Below are 24,996 nucleotides of genomic sequence, written 5' to 3' on the forward strand. Positions count from 1 at the left end.
GCCCCTCCAGCCCATTCCCCATTTGATGGGGCAGGGCGAGGCTGGGAGACCCTCCTGGGGTCCTTTTCTGAAGAGTGTCTGGGCCTTAGATGCTGACTTGCTCTCTTTCTCCACTTCTCCTTTTTTTCATTTGCCTCCTCCACCCACTTCTCGAGCAGCTGATTGCTGTGGTTCCTTTTCATGTTGAACAAAAGAGACTACAGCAATCTTGAAACCCGAGCAGGGAACTGGAGGGCATTGACCGAGAGTAACCCCAGCTCTCTGGCTGAGGGCTTCCCTCCTCCGCCTCCCAGCTGCCTTCCTCTCTCTTTCTCCTCCTTCTTCCCCTCCTCCTTCCTCCCCTGTCCTCTGCCTTCTCCTCCTCCTGCCCCCCTCCTTCTCTTGCCCTTCCCTGCAGCACTCTGCCCGCTGGAAAGAATCCCAGGAACACTGACTGAAAGCGCGTGCCCCCCCCCTCCCCCCACCCCTGCTCCATGCAGGGCCTTTCCTGCCACACCCCTCTACCTGCTTGAAGGTGTTCCCTTGGCTTGATCAGAGAGGCCTGGCCCAGAGAATTAGCAAGAAACTGAGGATTCTGGCCTGTTCTTTCTCCACAAAATAATACATTTCACTTGTTTTGTTCTTTAGACTTCAAGGTCTAGATTTTATTTTTCCTCCTTTCCTTTGCCCACCTCCCCACACCCAAAGAAAGCTCTTGGGAACTGGGCAGACCACCATTTGCTCCTCTAGCCCAAACCAAGGAGGCTGAGTCAGCGAATCACTTATTTTGGTCCATTTCGTAGAGACTACAGCAGGAAAGCTCTCCTGGCCTTTGCTGAGTGAGTTTCAGTCTTCTCTGCGGACAGCAGAGGCTCACACTTCAGTGACCGGCCCAGCTCCCTGGTGGCCATGCTCTGGGACAGCATTCAGATCCTCTCAGGCACCCGTGGAGAACTGAGGCTTCTTAGCTCTTTCCCTACGAAAGACTGCTTTCACTTTCTTGATCTTCGTTTTCACAATCAGTCTTTGAGTGTTAACAGTCCCATTTTATGTTTAGGGAAACTGAGACCCAGAGAGATTCAGAGGAGGGGGAAAGTGAGGTTCATGGTTACGCAGTCAAGGAACAGCAGAGCTAGGACTTGAATTCAGATCTTTTGACGTTACATCCAGTGCTGACTTCATTTTATCCCAAGTGAACCTTTTAATATCACCGATGAGAAAACCTCCAAAGTCATCTTCTTATCCCACATTTTACAGGTCAGAAAACAGGTCACATCAATTCACTTGGGCCAAGTTAAATGGCTAGGAGACTGCCTTTCCCACTAAACGTTCCCTGTCTTGCCTCCAATAACTGGTCTTTCTTACTGGTCATCTTACACCTATGCTAACCCTTGTAGATATAGTCTTTCTTGTTGATTCTCTGACAAATGCTAGATTTTTAAATTCCTCAGTCAAGTTCTGAATAGACAGATCAGACATCTTCAACCTTTTTCTCATAGACAGTATCAGCAGAGATAATTCAACAATTCTGTCCAACTCAGAAATTCAACCAGGCAAATACATCACACACACACACACACACACACATACATGCACGCACGTACACGCACAATGAAGCTAATGAAACCAGCCTTTCCTAAAGGTGGTGATGATAGTAGCTGTATTGAGTACCTTTCTCAATGCCTGGCATTATCCTGGGACTCCAGCTACATTTTCTCATTTAACCCCCAGCTCAGCCCAGTGAGGTAAAGGCCATTGTCGCCCTCATTGGTACTGTTGACATCTCTCCACTCCCTGCTCTCAGTTTGCACCACCCGGCTGCTTCTCGACTTGGGCGGATGCAGCTGAGTGGGCTCAGAGAAACTAGTGCTGCCTTGATCTGGTTGGTTTCACATTCATGTCCTGTTCTACTCTTCCCTAACCTCTGCGAGGTGAATTTACTTCTCTGTGATTGGTTATTTCCCAGATCATCTCAGTTCATTGGTTAATTCCCTCATTTGTGTTCATTCATTTCTTTACACACCCACTAGCTACTGAGGGCCTCCTCTGTGTCAGGCATTGCTGGGCCTCAGGGCACTTCCATTCTTTCTGGGGGGAGAGGTGTGTGCTCAGATACCTGCACCTTGATCTGTGCGGTGCTCAAAGGAAAGATAGGATGCTATCAGGCCACAGAGGAAGGCCACCTAACCCAGCTATGGGTGGGGAAGGTGGGTCAGGCTTCCTGGAGGGATGAATCATGGCCCAAGTCATAAAGAAGGGATAGGCGTTCGCTGGGCTGAGAGGAGAAGGACGCTTTCAGACATCTGGCTTTCTCAATATTCTTGGCTTCTCCGCTCATTTTCCTGCCGGCCACATAAGGGAGAGAACTGAGACCAGAGATACAAAGCCATCCCTCTGGCCTCACACCACATTCCTTCCTCTCCCTTCTTATCCTAATTTCTACCATACCATTGTTTCTCAGCCTTGTCCGGAATCACCTGGGGAGTTGTATAAAATTCCGATGCCCGGGTCTTGGCCCCAGTTCTGCTCAGTGGTTGGGGGGGTGGGGGGTGGGGTGGCCCGGGCACTGGGGGGGGTTCTTGTAAAGCTCCCCAGGTGAGTCTAATGGGAGCCAAGGCTGAGAACCTGTGCGCCAACTCAGCCTTTCCGTGTCCTCGCCGGCTGCAGCTGCTGTTGGTGATGTGTGACTCTAAGTGTCCACATGTGTGGTATCCACGTGACCAGAATGCAAATTCTTCATGGCCAGAAGTCTTGGCCTCCTTGCTGCTTCCCCGCCCAGGGACCTCACCCCTCGGCACATGCCCTGCCAGGATGCGCTGACTGCTTGGTTCTCATGTCTCATCCAGGGGATTCGCTGATTGGGGGTTGGAGTTTGATCACACCCAGCTGCTCTCATCCTCAGAGCCTGTTGACATAGCAGAAGAGTCTTATAAACACGATGAGCACACTCGCTGGTCTGGAGAGTGTGGCTCGTGACCTAGACCCATTGCAAGGGCAGCCAGGGTCGGCCTCCCATGCTCCAGCCGCCCTGCTCGGGAGGGAGGGAGGAGGCTGTTCTGAATTCCCCAGCACACTGGCCACGTGACAGGTCAGTGACAGTCAGCCCCTATGTGTGTTCTGTTCTGGCCAGGGCTCAGAGAGGTCTGACCCCAGCGTGGAGATTTTCCCTTTGTCCCACAGTGCTCAGTGCCTGGCTCCCATGACACGCCCCGGGCGAAGCCACCAGTGTTCCTACACCCCTTCCTGTTTACCCCTACCGCAGTGACGCCAGGACACCCCTGATGTCACCGTGAGTCCCTGGGAGTGTGATTCTGGGGACCCTCTTTACTCCTGGGATGTGGCTGTGGGGTGTCGCCCTGACACCGCAGGGTCCTTCTTGGACCTGCTCAGCTGAAAGGAAGTCTCCTGTGGTGCTGCCCAGATACTTCTGGAACCTTCCTAGTCCTAATCCCGTCTCCAAATATTTATTGTTCGGCCACCATATCCTGACCAGTAATTCTTCAGCAGGCTCTGATCAGGGCACTGTGACACAGAGATAGAACACATATTGTGTGCCTCAGAGGCACAGCCTAGTGGATTGGCATATGAATAAAGCACCATTCCTAGAAGCCCAGGCCCCAGGACCCCTGCACAGAAGTCGAAGGGGTGCCTATTAAATTATAGGTTTTAGGCCCCGTTCTAGGGCCACTCTTCCAGGATCTCCGGGGAGTGGGCCCAAGCAGCTGCCTTTCAACAGCACGCTCCCTGAGAGGAGCTCAGGTGCTCCGAGGTTTGACAACCGCAGAGGTGAGCCTGCGGGAACAGTATCACATCGTACATGATGGTGAGCACCATGCAGGTGGCCGTCTACAGATATCCCTGTTCCGAGGAGGACACTAACTGGGCAAGAACATGAGGAATAGCTAGATGTAGCCAGAGACTCACTTCCTTAGCGATGGGACCCGTGTTAAATTCCTTCCTATAATCTGCATTCCTCGAGTTGGCGTAAGCAGACACACGTGGACCGGACAGCACTGATGGGATCTGACTGGGCTGCTGGGCCCTCCCACCGCGTCCCTGCACGTGAACCCTCACTCCCAGGTGCAGCTCCTGTCCTCTTCAAGGCTCAGACCGCAGCAGGTTTTCATATCTAGCACGTTTCTCCTCAGTTAAGTGACTTGGTTTGCAGGGTTTGCCCCCACAGGTCGGGCAGTGCCTGGGCCCTGGGCTGCAGTCTGCAGGCAATGACTGCCCACCACGCTCTCGTGATCAGCTGGCTTTCTCTGTATTGGAAGAAGCTGGGTTATTAAGAGAGTGAGCACAAGGAGAAGTGGACAGTCAGATGAAACAGGGCAGGGAAAACGATGGTGTTTTAGAGCCAGCGGTCCCTGCCTAGTATCTGGTCAGAAACCTCAGTTAGGACATGAAGCTGAGGTTCCCAAGAGGCATCATGTGCACAGCCTCCAACCCTGGGGACTAACATCTGCCTTTCTGGCCAGTGCTCTTTCTGCTTCATGACACTGGGTCCGAGCATTCTCTAAATGCACCTGGAGGGCTTTTCCTTTTTTTAAAAAGGGAATCCTGTAGCAATTCAATTGTTATTACAGGTGATTTTTTAAAAATACACATTTAGGTGTTTTCTTAAAGCGCCACAGACCTGGGTTTTGGAGCTCCGCATCACGTGTTCCATGTTTGGAATTAAACTGAGACCATGTCAGTGGAAGCACTTTGATATGAGTAATGCTCCACCCCTGTGGTTCTCAAAGTGGGTGCCCTGGCCCCACAGCATCCGCATCACCCAGAAGCTCGTTAGAAAAACACATTCTCCTGCCTCCTCCCAGGCCCCTGAATCAGGACCTCTGGGGATGGGACCAGCAAACTTTGTCAACATGCCCTGCAAGGGATCCTCAAGCCTGAGAACCGCTGCCCTTTTACTATGAGAAAATCAGCCCTGGGGCTTGAAGAAATACGCCTTTAAGTACCCCTGATTTTAGCAATCTGAGATGCAGCGGGGAGGCAGGAGCACAGGGGTTGTGCCACAGATCTCAGGTAGGATGGGTAAGATCCTTTGAACGGTTTGTCTCTTCCTTGGAAAGCCAGGGCAGGCTGTGTGTGTGCACAGCCCTGTCCAGCCCAGGAGCGCATGCTGAGTGCGGCTCCCCACGTCTCCAGAAAGCAGCCTTATCGTGTCCCTCCCTTATGGCCAGGCTCCCGAGCCTCGTTGCTCTGTGTGCTTATGCCAGAAGCCTGTGGCTGTCCCATCGGTTTAAAACGAGGCAATCGGTATTATGATAGTTTTCTCCACTGGCCCCATGGTGCTGACATATTTTTTTTCTGTTGGCATTACTTATTAAACGAAAACAAAACACCATTTCTCTGCAGGTTTGACGCTGCGGGATTTCCTGGTGGACAATGAAACCTTCTCTGGATTCCTGAATCACAACCTCTCTCTGCCAGAGCCTACTGTGGATAGAATGCTGGGGGCTGATGTCAGCCTTCGCAAGGTAAGCTGCCACCCGCGGCTGCTGTGGTGGGGCTGATGGCAATGGCATTGTTCGGGGGGCCTGGAGAGACACGAATAAGCCCCTGTGCTCCTCATGGCACTGAAGGGAGGGCATTAGCTCCAATTCACCTATTCTCACCTCCCCGCGCAGGCTGGCAGCGAGTGGAACCTGCAGCCTGCTGTCAGGGGCCAGCTGGTTGAAATAAAACCGATTTCCTGCCTGTCAACTGGCATTTGTTGCTAACTTCCTCCTACAAGGGAGATGACTTTGAGTTAAGATGAATTAAGCATTTTCATTGAAATTTCACAGTTCCGAGACAATAAACAGGGTTGAGGATTATTGATCTGAAGCAGCTCTGTCAGCAGATTAAAAAAACAAACAAAACAACAACAAAAAAAACCCCTTAATGCTTCCTTTAAAGAAAGGTGTGTAAGGAGAAAATGTTGTTTTTGTTTCTTTTTTTTCCTTTCTTAATTTGTATACCCAGGAAGTGATGTTAGTGTTTATATAGATTTTAACCTTCCATTCTTAGAAACCTTCCTCAGGCATCCCTAGGTAGACAGGTCCCGTGAGCGGGTAGGGAGACTCACCCCCTTGCATGGTTATTGATTTTCAGAGAGGCTTCCCGTGTTTATTCTCTGGCAGAAAGGGAAGTGCTTCCTCACCCCGCCTCGTCCCTGCATACTAGCTTGTCTTCACAATAAGCAGAAGCGGTGCAAGTGTGTATGCCTGAAAACAAGATCTTTGCTGTCCATGCCTTCGAACTCTTAAAATCAGAAAAAAAAAAATGTGCTTACTGCTTGCCCTGATGAAACTAGGAAAATATGCCTTGTGTTTAGCAATTGTGTGGCTGGGAGGTGGGCCAAAGGGAGCAGGCCTGTGAAAATAGCTGCGTTTAGCAGGATTTCCACTGCCCCCTGCCAGTTTTGTATCTGTCATGTCACATCCGATCAGTTAAAAAATAGGGGGGGGGGGGGCGGTATGCTAAGGATAGAGGTGGCCCTTGAGTGGCATAGATTCTCCCTGTGGCCTGATCTCTTAAACACAGATGTGAGAGGTCAGCAGCCTGAAGGCAAGGATGGTTAGAGAAAGGGGTAAGGCTGGATTGCGCTTGGGTACCTGGTAGTCGGTGAAAACGTAATGGAGACCGTGGCAGGCCAAGTGCTATGCAGCATCAGAAAGCTGCATGGGTTTTGGGAAGCTTGAGGTTCACCACTCACAATAGGATGTACTACAGGCAGGTCAAACTGCATTGATTTAAACGGACAGGGGAGGTAGTAACGGAGTAAGAAAGAGTCTGCATCATCCATTCATTATTCCACAAATGTTGTTGTCGGTAATGTTCCAGGACCAGGGACCCATAAATGAGCAGGAAAAGCAAGGCCCCTCCTCTTATTGGACTTGCTGCCTAGTGCACAGTCAGGATCATTCCAGAAGCTCAGTTTATGCAGGCCCAGAAAGGCTCATTAAGTAAAAATGTGGCCAAGCAGAGGTTCTCTAGGGGGGTCTGCTATAATGAACAGATAAGAATGGCTTAGAACTGGTCCCAGTGAGATGAGAAGCTTGGCTTGCTGGTACTCTGCTCCCGGGCAAGTAACAGGAAGAGTTCCAAATTCTGAAATTGCTTGAATAGTTCTTTGCATCCATTAATTATCTGTACCTACAAATAACTAGAAAAAAAATGCTATTTTTCTATAATTTAACCCAACCCCTATTGAACATATTCTGAGTTCTAAAATAGTGAGAATGTTTTTCTCTAATAAAAGTGGTTTCAGGAGTTCACACTCTAGATGCCTAGTCACTGAATCATGTGTCCCACTTTTGAGAAAAGACTTGGACACATGCCTTCTCAAGGACAGGAGAGTGGGAGATGGACTATGAGTCGAACACAACATGCAAGTCTTCGGTGGCCTGGCAGATCATGCCTGGACACAGTCCGAAGTTCATGAACAAGACCCGGTGCATTGGACTGTGGCAGGGGTGTCCGCTCTTCAGAGCTGTGCCGATGTTAAGTTGCCCAAAAGGCTTCAGGGACCTACCTTCCCATCTTGTAACCCAGACCTGCTTGTCTCTCCTTGCATGAAATGCTTCCAGGTGTTTTTGCACGGCTACCAGTTACGTCTGACCAATCTGTGCAGTGGGTCAAAGTTAGAAGAGGTGATCCAACTTAGTGACCAAGACGTTTCCAGTCTTTGCAGCCTGCCAGGGGAGAAGCTGGATGCCGCAGAGCGGGCGTTTCTTTCCAACTTGAACATTCTGAAGCCCATCCTGGTGAGTAGGCGTGCTGTGTGGACAAGCTTCAAGCACTAATTCTGGTGGAATGTGAAATTTTTCCTTGGACAACGTGACTTTGTTTTTGTAGAAACAGAGCTGGCTGGGAGTCTGAGATGTAATTTAGCTCAGTGGTATCCTAACTGTTCTTGCAAACTTTTGGGCTATCTCCCGAAGGGTAAATGGAGGAAGAGTGAGTTTGGGTGTGGCTCTGAGTCTAAGCCCAAGGTCCCTTGTGCCTATTTCAATCAGAGAAGACCTGTTTTTCTGAAAAATTAAAATTTGAGATTATATGAGTTTATTTGAAGAAAGGAGTTCTCCACATTTTTTTTTTTTAAAGGCTCAAAACCATTGTTGGCAAGAGAGAGAGAGCTATTCATTTGAAAAATCCCATCAGAAAGGAGACACTGTGAGCTGTCACAGTGGGAAATCCTTGGAATTGGATGGAAGAACATTCAATAATTACCTTAACCAGTGACAAAATCGCATTTACCCCTTTCTTCCCCCCTCAAATGCCAACAAAGTCTGATCAGTCTAGGAATCAAAAGTTCAGAAAAGCAATCCATGAGAAAACATCTTCATTCTTATTCAATAAATGGGGGATGAACTTGAGCATTTTGGTCTTTGGAGTGTTGTATAAAGTTTCAGAACAAGTGCATTTCTGGGGGTTTTGTGAAATCTCTGGTGAATTGCCCCTCCCAACAACCTCATTTAACATCCAGTGTTCTTACCAGATAGCACTTTGATTTGTCTGTAGTTTCTCTTAAAACCAGGGAAAGAGCCCTGGAATAAAGATATACCTGGAAAAAGATGTTCCTCATTATAATACTTAGAAATTGGAATCCTCTAGCCCAGTGGTCGGCCAACTCATTTGTCAACAGAGCCAAATATCAACAGTACAACGATTGAAATTTGTTTTGAGAGCTAAGTTTTTTAAACTTAAACTTCTTTTAATACCACTTCTTCAAAATAGACTTGCCCAGGCCATGGTACTTTGGGGAAGAGCCACACTCAAGGGGCCAAAGAGCCACATGTGGCTTGTGAGCCGCAGTTTGCTGATCACAGCTCTAGGACTTTGTGCCATGTAATTTCTTTATAGAGAGATGGGTCTCCCTAGACTGGCACATGGTTTACTTCCAGTCTGAGCTACAACATAAACCCTAGTCCTGACCTGGAGTTTCTGAATATGGGCATAGTGAAGGAGAAATTAAACACTTGGTAACATGCATTGGCATGAGGAAAACAAAATTGTGCGTCATTTTGAAAATACATCCACATTTCACTTTATTTCATAGTAGAGACCCCTGAAAATTTTCTGAATAGATAAGACTTCCGTAAATTGAAAAGAGTTTTCAATTACATTTTTATTTCACAGACGTTCTGTCTTCTATTTCTAGTTGGCTGTGACTTCCAATGCATTAGTAGTAATCCCTCCCAATCTTCTCTTCTATAAATAAACATATTATTCATTCATTCAATAAATATTTTCTGAGTCCTGATCTGTGCCATGTACTGAGCCAGGGAGGCTATGCCGAGCAAGGTACGACATTCTCCAAGCTTTCTTGCAGGTGGGGGGAGTAGATGGGAGAGACCAGGCAGCGAAAGCCCCTCTGCTTGGTGCTGTGCAGGCCCTGATGCGGCCTCTTCACCCAGTCCTTGAGGATCAGGAGAGAAGCATCCTCTAGGTTGAAACCAAAAAGATTAGCCGGGAAAAGAACAGGAGAAGAATGCTCCAGGCGGAAGATATGGCCTCTGTATGCGTCTGGAGGAGAGAGAGGAGGCGGTGGCAGGTAGAGGACCTGCACATGGTTGAGTAGCTCTGAGTGGAGTGGATGTAGCTATGGGGAGTTTCATGGGAGAAGGAACGTAAGGCATGACACTGCGGAGGTGGGCAAAGATGAGCTGACCATGGTAGGCCAGTGGTCAGCAAACTCATTAGTCAATGGAGCCAAATATCAACAGTACAACGATTGACATTTCTTTTGAGAGCCAAGTTTTTTAAACTTAAACTTCTTCTAATGCCACTTCTTCAAAATAGACTCACCCAGGCCATGGTATTTTGTGGAAGAGCCACTCTCAAGAGGCCAAAGAGCTACATGGGGCTCGAGAGCCGCAGTTTACCAACCATGGTGTTAGGCAATTGGGCCTCATCTTTAGAGTAAGGGAACTACTAAAAGACTCTAAAGGGTAGATGACTTGAGGCGAACACAAAAGAGAGTAAATCTGTGAATTTGAATGACTAATGGAGCAGGATTCACACCAGTCCATCTAGCCCACCTAATGTGTTGTGCTCTCCCTTCCTTTTGATCCCCCCACCCCCAAACATTTATGGGGTGTCTCGTTATCTTGTGCCAGGAACTATGCTGAACACTGAGCTGAAATACGACACCAGCACAGAAATTAGTCACATTGCCTTTTAAATTTTCAGTCTTTTCTAATTTAGCTATTAAGCTGGTGAGGAGAGAAAGAAAATAATGAAGTTATCTGTTAGACCCGGAAAGGAGAGGACACAATGGCCTTTGTCCTTCTGGGACATCACGACAGAATGTCATGTTTTTAGGAGCTGTCACTGTGTTGTGAGGAAAACATTTTATAGAAGTAGGTGGGAGCTTTTGGGGAACACAACAAGCTTTTGTGTAGTCTTCCTGTAATGCTATTACAGTCTTTAGTTATGATCTAAAAACATTGAATAATGCATGAATTCCTGTTTGCTCAACACAGAATGTACAGTTCTTCAATAAAGGTTTTATTTTTCCTCTTTCCACCCCCCTTTCATTACTTCATATGAGAAAATCACTTGCCTCCAGTGGTCAGTAGGGGCCTGTATGAGTTCATAGCCAAGGGGGCGTTTTTGGTTAGGAGAAATAACATTAGGAATTCCAAACTGAATTATTTACTGGAGTTCTTTGGAAAAGTGATTTGGCAAGCTTTGCCGGCCTTTGTCAAACAAATCTGAGCAGGAAATCACAGTTAATATTCGTGCAGGTACTTGGCTCTCAGACTTCATTTTATGGCCTAGTTTCGAGGCTGTTTCCCGGGGTTAATGTTATTCAGGGAAGTTACGTCTTTCAGATCTGATATATATATACTCAGCCCACCCTTATGTTCTTTGCCCTTCCTTCATCCTTGCCTTATTTCCTTCCTTTCCTCCTCCTCTTGCTTATCTTTCATTGAATTAAAAAGAAAAATTATGCCCTGGCCAGTGTTGTCCAGTTGGTTGGGCATCTTCTCATATACCAAAAAGTTGCTGCTTCTATTCCCAGTCAGAGCACATCCCCAGATTGCAGGCTTGATCTCCAATAAGGGGCACGTAGGGGCAGTCCATTGATGTTCCATTCTCACATCAGAATTTCTCTCTCTCCCTCTCTCATCTTCTCTCTCTAAAAATCAACAAGAAAAAGTAAAAATATCTTGTGTTTAAACTCATGGTTGTGAATGGTTTTAATTAACTTGTTTATTTTTCATGGAGATTTCAGGTTTACATTTGAGTTTAAAAAAAACATTTTTTTTTTCTCATTCCAGTCAGGACTAGACTCTATATCTCCCTTCCTGAGCCAGGAGCTGGCTGAAGGCACAAAAATATTGCTGGATAGTCTCGGGACTCTGGCCCAAGAGGTAAGTTGTGTCTGTCACCATTTTTTATTTTATTTTATTTTAACCCTAAGTTGACTAACAAGGTTTTCTTTCAATTTAAATATGTTGTCTATGAAATGTACAATCAGTGTTAGAGCCACCAGTGATGTTTAAAATGATGTGGTTTGGTCTCCTTACTGTAGAGATGAAGAAACAGACTCATAGATGTCTCAGAGCTAATTAGTTAGTGGCTAAAGGCCCCATATCTAGTTTAGAACTTTCTTCCATTTTTATTCCCACCCCTTGCTAATAACTCCTTTGGAAAGAGGTCTCCCCTCACAAACACACACACACACACACACACACACACACACACACACACCCATGTGCTGCATTTGTTTTACCAGCAATGTCTCCATATTTCTTCTGCAGTTGTAAGGCTAGGTACTCTTTTTACCAAAATATTTGTTTGCTAATTAAAGGGAATAATGTGGATATGCCTAAATCACACCTTTCCCCTGTAAACATCTGGCCTCTGGGATCCCACTTTGGGCATATAGTCTCTTGATGAACATTGAGTTGAGCCCACGGGTTGACAGATGTGTAAGAATAAGCGTTGTCACAGGATCCAAGGGCCTGTAGGTGCTCACAAAGGCAGTTCGCCTTTCCTCAGCCTCCTGGCCAGGGAGTGCTGCCCTTTTCCGAACCTGACCTTGTTGCCGATGAGACTTGGGAAGGAGGGGTTGTCAGGAGCCCAGTATATGAGGAGCTGAGCCCAGTGGGCAGAGGGCAGGGGACATTGAATAAGACTGACTTGTGGGGACATTTTCTCAGACTTGGTCCAGCTGTATTTTGAGTTGCTTCTCTAAGTCATTTTTTGATATTTCTCAAATATCATTTTTTTTTTCTTGGAATAAAAGTATTGCATGTTCACTGTGGAAAATGGGTAATGTTTGGAAAATATAGAAAACACCAAGATGAAGTATTCACCCCTTTAGTATGTTGTTTTTGGTTCTCTCTCTCTCTCTTTTCTTTCTTTTTTTTTATTTTTTTATTTTCATTTATTTATTTTTTTATTATGCTCATGTGTGTCTGACTGAAGAGGCTTGGTCTTTGGGTCCCTTTCAGGGAAAGAAGCCCCCTTCCAGCTGCCATTGGTTACTTCAGTTATTTATGCTGGTGACCTTTCTGTAAGGGGAGGAGCTGGGTCACCTGGGATTCTCCCAGGAGACATTGCCGGGCAAGTCCATAGCCTTTTCTCTAGGGTCCCGTTAGCTGACATTGACATGCCCTGACCTGGCTACTCCTCCAGGTCCTTGCCCAGCCGTACAGAAAGTAGAGCAGGGACTGTGACATAGGAAGCTGCCTCTAGGCTCAGGGTCTGGGTCCAGCTGTTTCCTCTTACATCACTGGCCTGCCTTTTGTCGGGGGTTAAAAGAAATAATAATTAAAAGCATGTGATGTTTCCAGTGCTGATGTGGCAAAACTATCCAACTGAGCAATATACATTTTTCTTGGCCGCTTGCTCCCTGGCCCAGGGCAAGCAGGGGCCATCTGCTCCTTCCCATGTCAACCCTTCAAGTCACTTCGACCACAAGTTACCCATTGTCTAGCTTGCTATTTCTCTGGGACAAATGGGAGAGGACAAATCAATCCAGAAATGCCCTTGTTTATCTGTTCAGTGCTTGGGGAAATGTCGGTTGTCTTAACTAGAGCACAACCCTTGAAGGAGAAAAGGGAGCTAATATTTCCTGAGCAGCTCCCTGGTTCATGCAGTTTCACTCAATTTTCCTGCACTGTCGATGTGACAAATATGAATGGGTCTTATCGTGCCCATTTTATAGATGACAGACTCAGAAAAGTCAGAAAACTGGGATTAGAACCCAGGACTGTCGGACTCCAAAGTCTGTGTTCTTGCTGCTGTAGCCCACTTGTTGTCTGATGAACTCTGATGGCAACTGGTATCGAATAGGAAGGAGACTCGTTAAAGAGAGAAAATATAGATAAACAGGACTTGGCAGTTGAGTGGACGTAGTTGAGTCAAATCTAATGTGAGCTTCATGTCTGGGTGATGGGGACCGGGAGGCTGTGGCTGATAGGATTGGGAGGCAGGGCAGGGAGCAGTGTCTGTGATCTACCCAGCACCTACCAGGGGCCTGGCATCACTAGATGTTGAGACTCAACAGTGAACACAGTAGCTTCCCTGTTCTCCTGGGTCTCGGGTCGGGTATGATGTGATCACAGGGACATGTGCAAGGAAGAAAAATAAAGCAGGCAATGGAGACCATGATGAAGTGTTGTTTTAAAGGCAGTGATTAGGAAAGCCCTCTCTGATACGGTGACAGTTGAACCGGCAGGAAATGTCAGCTTTTCAATGGAGAAGGAAGAGCACTCCACAGATACAGAGACCCTTGTGTAGGGCACAATGAAGGAATGTGTTTAAAGACCAGGAAGGAGGCCCGTGTAGCCTGAACAAAGTGAGCAAGTGAGAGGGCGGTTGGAGGTGAGAGGCCAGAGGAGGAGGTTAGAGGTCAGAGGAAGAGGTGAGAGGCCAGAGGAGGAGGTGAGAGGTCAGAGGAAGAGATGAAAGGTCAGAGGAGGAGGTGAGAGGTCAGAGGAGGAGGTGAGAGGTCAGAGGAGGAGGTGAGAGGGCGGTTGGAGGTGAGAGGCCAGAGGAGGAGGTGAGAGGCCAGAGGAAGAGATGAGAGGCCAGAGGAGGAGGTGAGAGGTCAGAGGAGGAGGTGAGAGGTCAGAAGAGGAGGTGAGAGGTCAGAGGAGGAGGTGAGAGGCCAGAGGAAGAGATGAGAGGTCAGAGGAGGAGGTGAGAGGTCAGAGGAGGAGGTGAGAGGTTGAGAAGGAGGTGAGAGGCCAGAGGAAGAGATGAAAGGTCAGAGGAGGAGGTGAGAGGCCAGAGGAGGAGGTGAGAGGCCAGAGGAAGAGATGAGAGGTCAGATGAGGAGGTGAGAGGTCAGAAGAGGAGGTGAGAGGCCAGAGCAGGAGGTGAGAGGTCAGAGGAGGAGGTGAAAGGCCAGAGCAGGAGGTGAGAGGCCGAGAAGGAGGTGAGAGGCCAGAGGAAGAGGTGAGAGGCCAGAGGAGGAGGTGAGAGGTCATAGGAGGAGGTGAGAGGTCAGAGGAGGAGGTGAGAGGTCGAGAAGGAGGTGAGAGGTCAGAGGAGGAGGTGAGAGGTCAGAGAAGGTGGGGAGTGCCACGTAGGCCTGGTGGGCTGAGTGAGATGGGAGGCCAGCAGAGGGCTGGGAGCAGAGGGGCGGGCATGACATAACCTAGCATCTGAGACTGTTTGCATTCTGGCTGTTAAACTGAAAAGAAACCCAAGACCATGGTGGGGGCAAAGGGCAGTGGGTTGAGAGGCAGCAGGGCAGTCAGCCATTCACTCACTGCAGGGAAGATCAGACACCCCCTTTCGTGGACTGTGCATGGGAGTGCTTCACCGAGGAGTGTGGACTGTGCCCCTCAGACAGGTGCTGGGAGAGCCCCGTGCAACCTCGTCACTTACAGTGCCTCTGGGCAGAGACGTGCTGGTTGCATGTGGGAGGCAGAGTGTTCTTCTGGTCGGGGCACAGTGGGATGGTGGCGGTGAGGCCGCCTATGGGAAGAGAAGTCAGTGGCTTTCACTATTATTTAAAGATCTCCATGGCTGTTCCACTCACAGACAACAGGGAGAGCGGTCTGGCCGTCTCTCCCTCTTTGCACACCTCCTGCAGGTTATGAAAAGGTAAAGTGAGGAAAAGCTGGCCACCTACTTGCTCTCCCTCTCTGGAGGGGCAAATATTTGTGACATCTGACACCTGTGCCTGGCTGCCCTCTGGGGCAGGAGGCGGGCAGGATCTATAGGACCATGTCACTCCTGGGAACCAGCAGGCTCCATGAGACAGAAACCCGGGGGCGTGGGGTCTGATTCTAGGCCTCCTCTGAGGCGTGTGCAGGTCCCGTAGTCCCCCACCTCTTCCCCCCCCCCCCCCCACACACACACAGCTGGTCTTCCAAGTGGTGAGGGCATGCAGTGACTTTACAAGGAAATGAGGGATCTGTTAATGATGTACTGTGAAACCCGTGGAAATACAAAGTGCTCCATAAATATTTAATTACAAGAGCAACGGGGCCAAGAACTCCACAAGGTACGGGAGTCCATTTGTATGGGAGACAAAGCCCTTGTCCAGTGGAAGTCAGACACAGCCCCCGGCTGCCTGGAGCGTCTGACTCATCGCCCGCGGGGGCTGTTCTGTGGCAGGGCCCGCTCTTGTGTGTCATGTGATTTATTCCTCGCCACCACACTGTCATCGTCTTGATGATAAGTTGGGCCTTAGAGGGGTGACTCTTGTAAGGCTGTAAACTAATGAGAGACAGAGCCGGGATGCAAACTCAGGTCTCCCATCACATGCTCTTCCATCACCCAGCACTTAACTGAGACGAGGATGGGCGGCACACACAGTCACTTTTCTCCCAAGGGGCGGGGGCCCCTTAGTTTCCACTCTGAGGTTGGGGTGTTTTAGAAATAAGTCAGTGATTGAGGGTGTGAGCAGTTGCTGATGTATGTATATGAGCACATAGCTGTTCAGAGGAAGCATTCTTTCCTACACCAGAAGATAATCATAATAAAATAATGCCTATTGCCAGCGGCTCCACCCACTTCCCAGCTGTGCTTCTCCATCTTTACTGTGCCTGGGGACCACCTGGCATCTTATGGGAATGCAGGTTTGAAACTATGACAGGTAGATCAGGTCTGCATCCCAGACCTCTCAGTGCACAGATGCTGCTGGCGGTAGACCACAACCTGGGTAGCATGGATCTGGCGTCCCCCTCACAGGCTCCGAGGAGATGAGGTCATATAAGGTCATATGTTCTGGGATGTGGCTTTGGGAAGGTTGAGAAAATAAGATGTTTTTTTTCCTCTTTTCTCTTTTCGTCTCCCACCCTTGCTCTCCCCTTTTCTCCTCTTCCCTCTCCTTTCCCTCCTGATCCCTGACCTCAGCTGTTCAGCATGAGGAGCTGGAGTGACATGCGGCAGGAGGTGCTGTTTCTGACCAACGTGAACAGCTCCATCTCGTCCACCCAGATATACCAGGCTGTCTCCCGCATCGTCTGTGGCCACCCCGAGGGCGGGGGCCTGAAAATCAAGTCCCTCAACTGGTATGAGGACAACAACTACAAAGCCCTCTTTGGAGGCAATGGCACCGAGGAGGACACTGGCACCTTCTACGACAATTCTACAAGTGAGTGTCGGTGCAGGCCCAGGTCCTGGCCCCCGGCACCTTCGATGGAGACTCAGGCAGCCCTGTGTCCCCTCTCCCTCATGCTAACCCTCATCCTCTGGTGCAGCATTGGATGTGCATGTGTCTGTCCCCACACTGAGTACCTAGACCCTAGCGTCTTTTCCTGGTTAGCTCCCTGTCCCCAGTCCCCACTGCTCGGGGCCTGGCACGTCTCAGGTACACAGCATCTATCGAGTGAATGAAGAGTTGAAAGCCAATCTCCCAGTTTTCTGGGGAACATAGGAGAGTGGTTCCCAGAATAATGAAGGCTTTCTCCCCTCTCCATCTCCTCTCTCCTTCCCCCTGAGGCATGCTTTATAATAAAAATTTAAAAAAAAAAATAGCAGTAATAACAATAATATTCCTGGAGGGAACATTTCCTATGCATCCTGCTTGTTAGCTCATTGAACCCGTACGGTAACCATTCAAGGAAGGTTTTATAGCCTCACGTTCTCCAGGCTCAGAGAGGTGAAGTGGCTTGCTCAAAGCCACACACGCCTAACTAATCCACAAGAGCCACAATTACGCCCGGATCCCCCCGGCTCCACCTTTTCCTCCCGGTAAACCACACAGCCTCTTGAAATACCTGTCCGTGATGGCGTGTGTCTCCCATCAGGCCCGGGCGTTTGATCAGGTGTTTGTTTTGGGTCTTAGCTGCGAGGCGGTGTTAAAGAACACTGTAACTCCATACCTGCCGCTCACGCCCGGGCAGTTTGGATGGCAGCGAGGAGCCAGTGTTACAGTTTTAAACAATGGCATCCTTTCCGTTGAAAACTTGATGCAAGGGAGCCTTTCTCCATTTCCAACCGCAGGTGTGTCTTTCCGACAGCGGGTGAGGCAGCTTTTTGTGCGTTACTGTAACCCAAGAACCTCTCCTTACCGCCGGAGTAAAGCCCTCAGACAGCGCCGTTGCTTTGCAAGCCCGAGGGGATGGCGTTCCAGGCAGTTTTTTCTGAAATGCCATCCCCTTTGCAAGTCAACCCAAGGGGACCCTCATTTTCCCAGCAGGTGGACTTGTGAGCAAATCCTCTTTTAAAAAAAATTAGATTGTCTTTGCAGCATGTAGAGGGTACTTGGTATCTAAAAGGACCTGGAATGAAATTTAAAAACATGATTAGGAATCCTTCTGGAAAAATCAAACCCTAGTGTCTGGTTTAACTTCAGAATTCTCAGGGTTTTTGTTTTGTTTTGTTTTTTAACATTGGTTACATATATTTGTAATGAGACCTTTTAATGAAAGGAAATTGCTTTTTATTTTTATTTGTTGAAAGTATTACATATGTTCCCCCTGCTCCCCTTCTCCTTGTGGTAATTGTTTGATTTTTATGTGAAAACTAAATTCTGGGTTCAGCCCTGTTTTTTTGTTCAATGAAAACAAATTGGCGAGGGTTGGCATGAGAGTATGCAGGCTTGTTTTGTGGTGTAGATCCGTCTCCATTGTGAGCGTTCCATAATCAGTGTTATAATAAGCTCTGATTATTTATCAAGCATTGTTCTGAGGGCTCTCCAGACAGTTGTAATGCACTTTATTTTTACAGGGGGGCAAGCCGAGGCTCAGACTGGCTGTTATTTATTATGTCGCTATTAAGTGGTGGAGCAGGGATTGAACCCAGGACTGTCTCGCTGGCTCCAAAGCCCTGCTCGTTCCCACAGGTCGGTGAGCACACATGTGAACATCTGCCTTTCATCGTCACAGGTCCTTACTGCAATGATGTGATGAAGAGTTTGGAGTCCAGTCCTCTCTCCCGCATCATATGGAAAGCTCTGAAGCCTCTGCTGGTTGGGAAGATCCTGTATACACCTGACACTCCAGCCACGAGGCAGGTCATGGCTGAGGTAAGCTGCCCAGGCCCAGGATTTTCTCTCCAGAATCCTGCTGGGATTGCAAGGGGTTCCAGATGGAGTGTATTGAGCAAATCGTGGCTCTTCTGGGATTTCCTAAAGAGTGAGAACCTCGGGTCTGACCCAGGTCGGAGCTGACTATTGAGGTCCGGCTCTCCAGCCTTGTGTATTTGAGTCGGCGCTGCCGACAGGCACTTCCTGGGGATGGGAAGGGCTGAGAGAGGGTGCTGGGATGAGCATCTTTTCAGGGAGCAGCTGCATTTCTCATGTCCCTGCCTCTTTTCTTCCTGTTCTCTCGGGCTCCCCTCCTCACTCCAGGTGAATAAGACCTTCCAGGAACTGGCTGTGTTTCATGATATAAAAGGCATGTGGGAAGAGCTTAGCCCCAAGTTCTGGACCTTCATGGAGAGCAGCCCAGAAATGGACCTTGTCCGGGTGAGTGTCCTTTGAAGACCATGTGCCTGCTTGATGCTAAAAAGGCGAGTTTCTAGTCACTTATCCAGAAGTGGCTTAGGTGAGAATTCTGTACCTTTAACTAGTGTAGACGCATTGAGCTGAGCTCAAGCCACAGGGCTGTTGCCTTTGTAGAGCTGCAGGTGATGGAGCTCCGGCAACCCTGTTTCTTGCACATCAGCATCCATGCCTCTGGCAGTCAAACATCAGTTTCCTAAGAGACTGAGGGCTGATGTTTGGAGCAAGCGTCTGGTGATTGCAGGACCCTGGCTGTTCTCATTTCTGGCTCCAGAGCCAGCTTCGCCTTCTTGTGTCTCGGTAGAACTTGGACATGGGTGTGGGAGCAAAGGGCTACTCTGACCCACAGACAGGTGCGAGAGACCTGCTCTGAGGAGCCACCCTTACCACATGAGGCTGACTGCACTTAGTGCTTCCACTGCACTTGAAAGGGATTAGTGCTCTGGAGACAATTGGATTCAGAAGCAGAGGAGTCTGAGCAAGAACAGAGTATCTCCTCCGCTCCATCCTGAGTGCCATTTAATCACATCATCCCTGCTTTGGGCTGAGCCAGGATCATTAGGCTGTTTTCTATCTCCACGTTCTGGAGGCGCTTCCTTTCGTGTCTGCTGCCATTAAGAAGCAGGGATGGATTTTGCCAGGTTTCTTGTCTTGACACATCATCCATCAGAGGGGCAGCTGGGTTTGAGAGCTGATACCTCTCTGGAAGGAACTTTCTCAGGCGTAGGATTGTCCCCAGATGCCCTGGGAGGGGAAGTACCCAGGGGCCTTCCCCTGGTGGCAAAGCTGGAGTCATCTTTGTTGTGCTGGTCTTGTTATCGATGCAGAATTCGTAACTTGGGGCCTTTCCAAAACCAAGGGACTTTAGTGAGAAAAACATGAGCAGCAGTTTTTGTGGTCTTACTGAACAATTCCTGACTCATAATAGTAACAGCTCATGCCCTTCAAGTATGGTTCTCACTTGGGCTCCAGTCTTCTCTGTGAAGGGATTCCGTGGCTCAGCCATGCAGTGACTGGACCTTGTGTGATCCCAGGCCTCTTCTCCCTGGTTCCCTTCCTGGTCATCTCCTTGGAACTTGCACTTCTCCCTGTTGGATGTCTCTCCTCTCCGGTCAGAGGATCCCACGAGTGGGAAGGGATTCTGTGAGTTTGGGTCTGGAGGCAGGAAGATGCTTTTCCTGCTCTTAAATGGAGAGTTTGGCCTGGATGTCCCATCAGCTCCCAGGCTCCCAGTTCTTTGGGACAAAGCCTTGTACACATCGCTGTGGCATCCATTAGGGATCCTGCCTGGAGGCCCCAGGATGTGCAAGAGGGAATGTGGGTGCTGTGGCTGGGGAGAAGGCATGGCGTATGGTTTGGGGACCGTGACTTTAGCTCCAGGGGACCCTGAAAAGGCTTTAAGCAAGGGGAGATGTAGATGTCTTACTCCGATGTGACAGGGGATTAAAGAGGGGCACGATGGAGGCAGAGACCAGGATGGAGGCCAGCCAAGTGGGTGGCCAGGGCTGGCAGGAGGTGAGGCCTGGGGCTGCTTGAATGTAGGGGGTGGAGGACAGGGAGCTGTTAGGGGGATTTTTGACTTCTGGCTGGTGGACGGTGGGGATGTCCATGAGGCTGACAGGTATTGGGGCCTGGAGAGCAGGGGTGGTTAGGCTGGAAATTGACTAGGGACTTATCAGCCTGTGGGTGGAAATTGAAGGAGCCTCCTCCCACTTTCCTTTCTCTATGAAGGAATGTTTGTTTCACACTCCAAGCTTGGGCTTCTCAAACTCTGTACCCCCACAGCCTCATGGAGTCTGGCACTTCAGGCAATGCCTGAGGTCTCTGCTGTTGTTGGGGTAGCTCTTTTCCTTCCTTTGCTCTATTTCCCTCTCTTTCTCTCTGTCTTTCTCCTCCTTCTCTCTTTCCCTCTTCCTGCCCTCCCTTGTTTCTTTCCGCTTTTATTGAGGAGTAATTAACAAGCAAAAATTATATATAAAGTGAACACTTGAGGTTTTGATGCACATTTACATTGTTAAATTATCACCACAATCGGTAGCATATGCATCATCTCACGTAGTGATTGCTTAGCAAATTTCAATTTAAGAGCATGTATTGTTAGTACCTTTGACCTCAGATTGCATAACTGGAACTTTGTACGCTTTGATCTCCCCATCTCCGCCACCCCAGCCCCTGGCAACCACCATTCTGCTCTGTCCGGGGCTCTGTCTGCACCCATTGCCTCACTCCACAGATCAGAATCCCTTCTCTGTTGCATCGGTCCCCTGGTCCCCTCATGTGCCCTAGAATGGCCATGTGGTCAGGGGATTTCACTGGGCTCACCTCTCCAGTCTTGCTTTCTTGGCAGTGCTGTTCAAAATCCACACTTGGCAGGGCAGGTCTCTCCCCAAATACCACATGTCTTCACTCAGCCCTCATTCGTTCAAGTCTCCGAATAAAGTTGTTTCAGAATTTGTGAGGTACAATTTTGCATCTATTTATTTTTACAAAAATACATATATTACTGATGACAATATAAATTGTTATTCCCTATTGGAAAGCAATTTGGGATGAAAATTGCAGGAACCATAAAAAATGTGTTACTTTGCATACCTCCATTCCACACACCCTCAGGGATGTTTCCTACAGACATCATTTTAAAAGGAAGAAGGCACTGTAGGACAGAAAATGTTATTGCTATAATAATTGTTATTGTGAGAAATTAGAAATAGGCTAAACGCTTAGCAGCATGAGAACAGTTAGTGAAATTATAGTAAGTATAATCTATGAAATCATTATGCTTCCATTAAAATAGTAAATATGAAGCCACGTGGGGAAAACAGCTCATGTTAGTGGAAATGAGACTGGTTTAGGAAGTAGCCATCCCCGGCTGGTGTGGTTCAGTGGTTGAGCATTGGGAGCACTATATGAACCAGGAGATTACGGTTCGATTCCCTGTCAGGACACATGCTCAGGTTGCTGGCTTGATCCTCAGTTGGAAGTGGGCAGAGGCAGCTAATCAATGATTCTCTCTCATTATTGATGTTTTAATCTCTCCTCTTTCTTCTCTGAAATCAATAAAAATGTATTTTAAAAATAGTAGCTGTGGGTTGAGCACCAAATTAGGTTTTCCTGTTTTTCCACATTTATCCACGTTGGGGGCCAACCAGCGAGGGAGCAAGAAATGGAAGATAGGCCTCCTTTGCATCATGACCCAGGTGTCTTGCAGTTGGGAAAGATCGTATTTTATTTGGCTTAGTAACAGTATTATTTTCTCAGACTAAACAGCAAAAGTGGGTTTGTTTTCATTCAGACTAGAGATGTGGTCTATATGAGGAGTCATCAGATGGGGTCTCAAGAGAGGAAAGTAATTCAGTGCAGTTGGAAAGGTGCAGTAGAATCAGAGAGCCCATGTTTTATATTCCTACTTTTCTAAACTTTGCTACTTATTAGGGACCTTATGTTAGGGACTTGAAGGCTCTGAATGTAGGTTTTCCTGTGAGTACCCCATCTTGGGCTGCCAGTTGTGAGTGTCCCCCCACATTCAGGTTCAGGGTTCGGGCTCTGGAGGAGGTCACATACAAATGAAAGAAACTACACAAGAAAATATTAATTTGGGAATTGGGGGCCAGGCGGAAGCCCAAGAGGGGACTCAGCTTTGCTCTGGCGTGTGATCCCTTTTATTCAGGTTTTGGGATACACCATAGCCCTTGAGCAGGCCATTTCCAGTAACAGCTCAATGATAGCCCATCAGCAAGGATTTACATAAGACTAAAAGGTGGAAGTTGCTTCAGCTCGCTTTGTTTCAACTAGACAGTGGGTGCATGGCTCTGACCCTTGCCAGAGCCTCAAGGTTGACCAGCCTTCCGGGTTCCTTGTCCACACCTCTTTCTGCAAGTGAAGGCAATGGGCAGTTTCCAACATTTTCCCATCTGTAAAATGGGAACTTATTAAAGGTATCTTCATCATGGAGTTGCGTGAAGCAAAGCAGATAAATAATTCAATATAGTAACTGTGCAGAGTAAGTGTGATTACTGCTGTTGTAGTTACTGCTGTAAGCTAGGTGGTTTGGTGCAGTGGAAAACACAGGGAGTCTGCATTTGCACTGGTCTGGCTTTGACTTTCAGCTCCCTGGCTATTAGCTTTGTGACTTAGTCTTGGTTAAAATCATATTCCTTTATTGCTCAACCCCAACAGTCTCATCTTTAAAACGGGGACACTGTTATTTAACTCACAGTTTGCTATGAAGATAAATGGAGGAGACCGCGTACGTGGAGGGTTTTGTAATGTTTGCTGCTTGTGATTTCCCATTGAAATGGCAGACACTCCTGAACAGCAGGGGCAATGACCACTTCTGGAAACAGCGCTTGGCCGGCTTGGATTGGACAGCCGAAGATATCGTGGCGTTTCTGGCCAAGCACCCTGAGGACGTGCAGTCGGAGAATGGCTCTGTGTACACCTGGAGAGAGGCTTTCAATGAGACCAACGGGGCGGTCCAGACCATAGGTCGCTTCATGGAGGTGAGGGTCTGTTCCGTAAAGCGTTTGGAAAAGGCCACGCTGTGTTTTCCCCCCTCTGAGACGGTGCAGAAAGTCGGATTGGAGGGATGTTTAGGAATAATGTACAGACTTATTTACAAGTAGTGTCCTCAAACCTAACAGGACTTTGTGCACAAAAGGCACTCATAAATAAACAAGTCTAACTCTAGCTTTTTTTTTTTTTTTTCCTGTCTGACCCAAGAGTGTTTCTATGAAATTTATATTAAATCTATTCAGACAGATTACACTTTTAAAAATTTAGCCCTAAAAATGATGTCACTTAATAGGGTCAAGTTTATTCAAGTTTATTTATTTGGTTAGTTGTTAATGACTCAAAATTGCTAAGAAAACAGAGAGGAAAAGGAGGCATGGTCATTGTTTGAACCTCTTTCTCACACAAAAGTCAGTTAAGTAACTTACCTCTAAATTTCAGTTAAGAAATATGAACCATTTCAATTGCGTATTGGAAAGCTACTCAAGGGAAGATTTGTAGAGAGAGGATAAAAAGCCACACAGCCTTTTGCTCTCAGGGTCAGGGCCACTGCTTGCTTTTCTGGCCACCAGGCTTCTCATGGCAGCTGTTCTTCCTTCAGTGTGTCAACCTGAACAAGGTGGAACCCATCGCAACAGAGGTTTGGCTCATCAACAAGTCCATGGAGCTGCTGGATGAGAGGAAGTTCTGGGCTGGAATCGTGTTCACCGGGATTCTGCCCGACAGTGTTGAGCTGCCCCATCATGTCAAATACAAGATCCGCATGGACATTGACAATGTGGAGAGGACGAATAAGATCAAAGATGGGTGAGTTGAGTCCCATCACACCAACCAGACCTGGGGAAGTCAAGAGCAGCCAAGATGACTTAGGGGTACTTACTTTTATCCACTAATTTGGTAGAAACTCGAATGGGTGGCATAATTTTGGTGCAATGGCCATATTTCTAGATGGAGACAGTTATTTCATATATATATTTTTAGAAAATATTATTATCTTTTGATTTAGCATTCTCACTCAAGGGAATTAATCCCAAGGAATTAAATCAACAGAACAAAAAAAGGAGAAAAATAGACCTTGGGTTCTCCAAGTTAGCATTATCCTTTTTTTTATGAAATAGGGCAAATAATCAATATGGAAGGGAGTGGTCATATAAATTGTGGTATGTCTGCTAGATGCGATGTTAGGTATTCAGTGGAGGGGGAAAACAAACGAAGTGGTATGCTCTTTCTGGCATCTATTTAAAAATATGTGTACATGTCAACTGACACCAGAAGGTAAGAGACAAAAATAAAAACAGTGGCTGGCAGCGGTGATGGGATTGTGGGTGATTGGGTTTTTATTGTGTGGTTCTGCGAGACGTTTGACCCAAGCCTGTTGCTCGGTTTCAGGTACTGGGACCCTGGTCCTCGGGCGGACCCCTTTGAGGACATGCGGTACGTCTGGGGGGGCTTCGCCTACCTGCAGGACGTGGTGGAGCAGGCGATCATCCGGGTGCTGACAGGCACCGAGAAGAAAACCGGGGTCTACGTGCAGCAGATGCCCTACCCCTGTTACGTCGATGACATGTAAGTCCCCAGGAAGCCACCTTCTTTATTTA

The 24,996-nt window shown here is 48.0% G+C and overlaps 1 protein-coding gene across 1 annotated transcript in view; it reads left to right on the forward strand.

The window, feature by feature from the left end:
• ABCA1 (ATP binding cassette subfamily A member 1) overlaps nucleotides 1–24,996 on the forward strand; it is a 112,332-nt gene that overhangs the window by 42,498 nt on the left and 44,838 nt on the right. The window contains exons 6-14 of the mRNA XM_084899342.1: nucleotides 5,341–5,462; nucleotides 7,557–7,733; nucleotides 11,256–11,348; nucleotides 16,297–16,537; nucleotides 18,273–18,412; nucleotides 18,737–18,853; nucleotides 23,191–23,388; nucleotides 24,000–24,205; nucleotides 24,788–24,964. Of these exons, the coding sequence (XP_084755468.1) occupies nucleotides 5,341–5,462; nucleotides 7,557–7,733; nucleotides 11,256–11,348; nucleotides 16,297–16,537; nucleotides 18,273–18,412; nucleotides 18,737–18,853; nucleotides 23,191–23,388; nucleotides 24,000–24,205; nucleotides 24,788–24,964 (1,471 nt within the window). The remainder of the gene's footprint in view (nucleotides 1–5,340; nucleotides 5,463–7,556; nucleotides 7,734–11,255; nucleotides 11,349–16,296; nucleotides 16,538–18,272; nucleotides 18,413–18,736; nucleotides 18,854–23,190; nucleotides 23,389–23,999; nucleotides 24,206–24,787; nucleotides 24,965–24,996) is intronic.

This window comes from Pipistrellus hanaki (assembly GCF_964339955.1).
Source record: "Pipistrellus hanaki genome assembly, chromosome: 11".
NCBI lineage: Eukaryota > Metazoa > Chordata > Mammalia > Chiroptera > Vespertilionidae > Pipistrellus > Pipistrellus hanaki.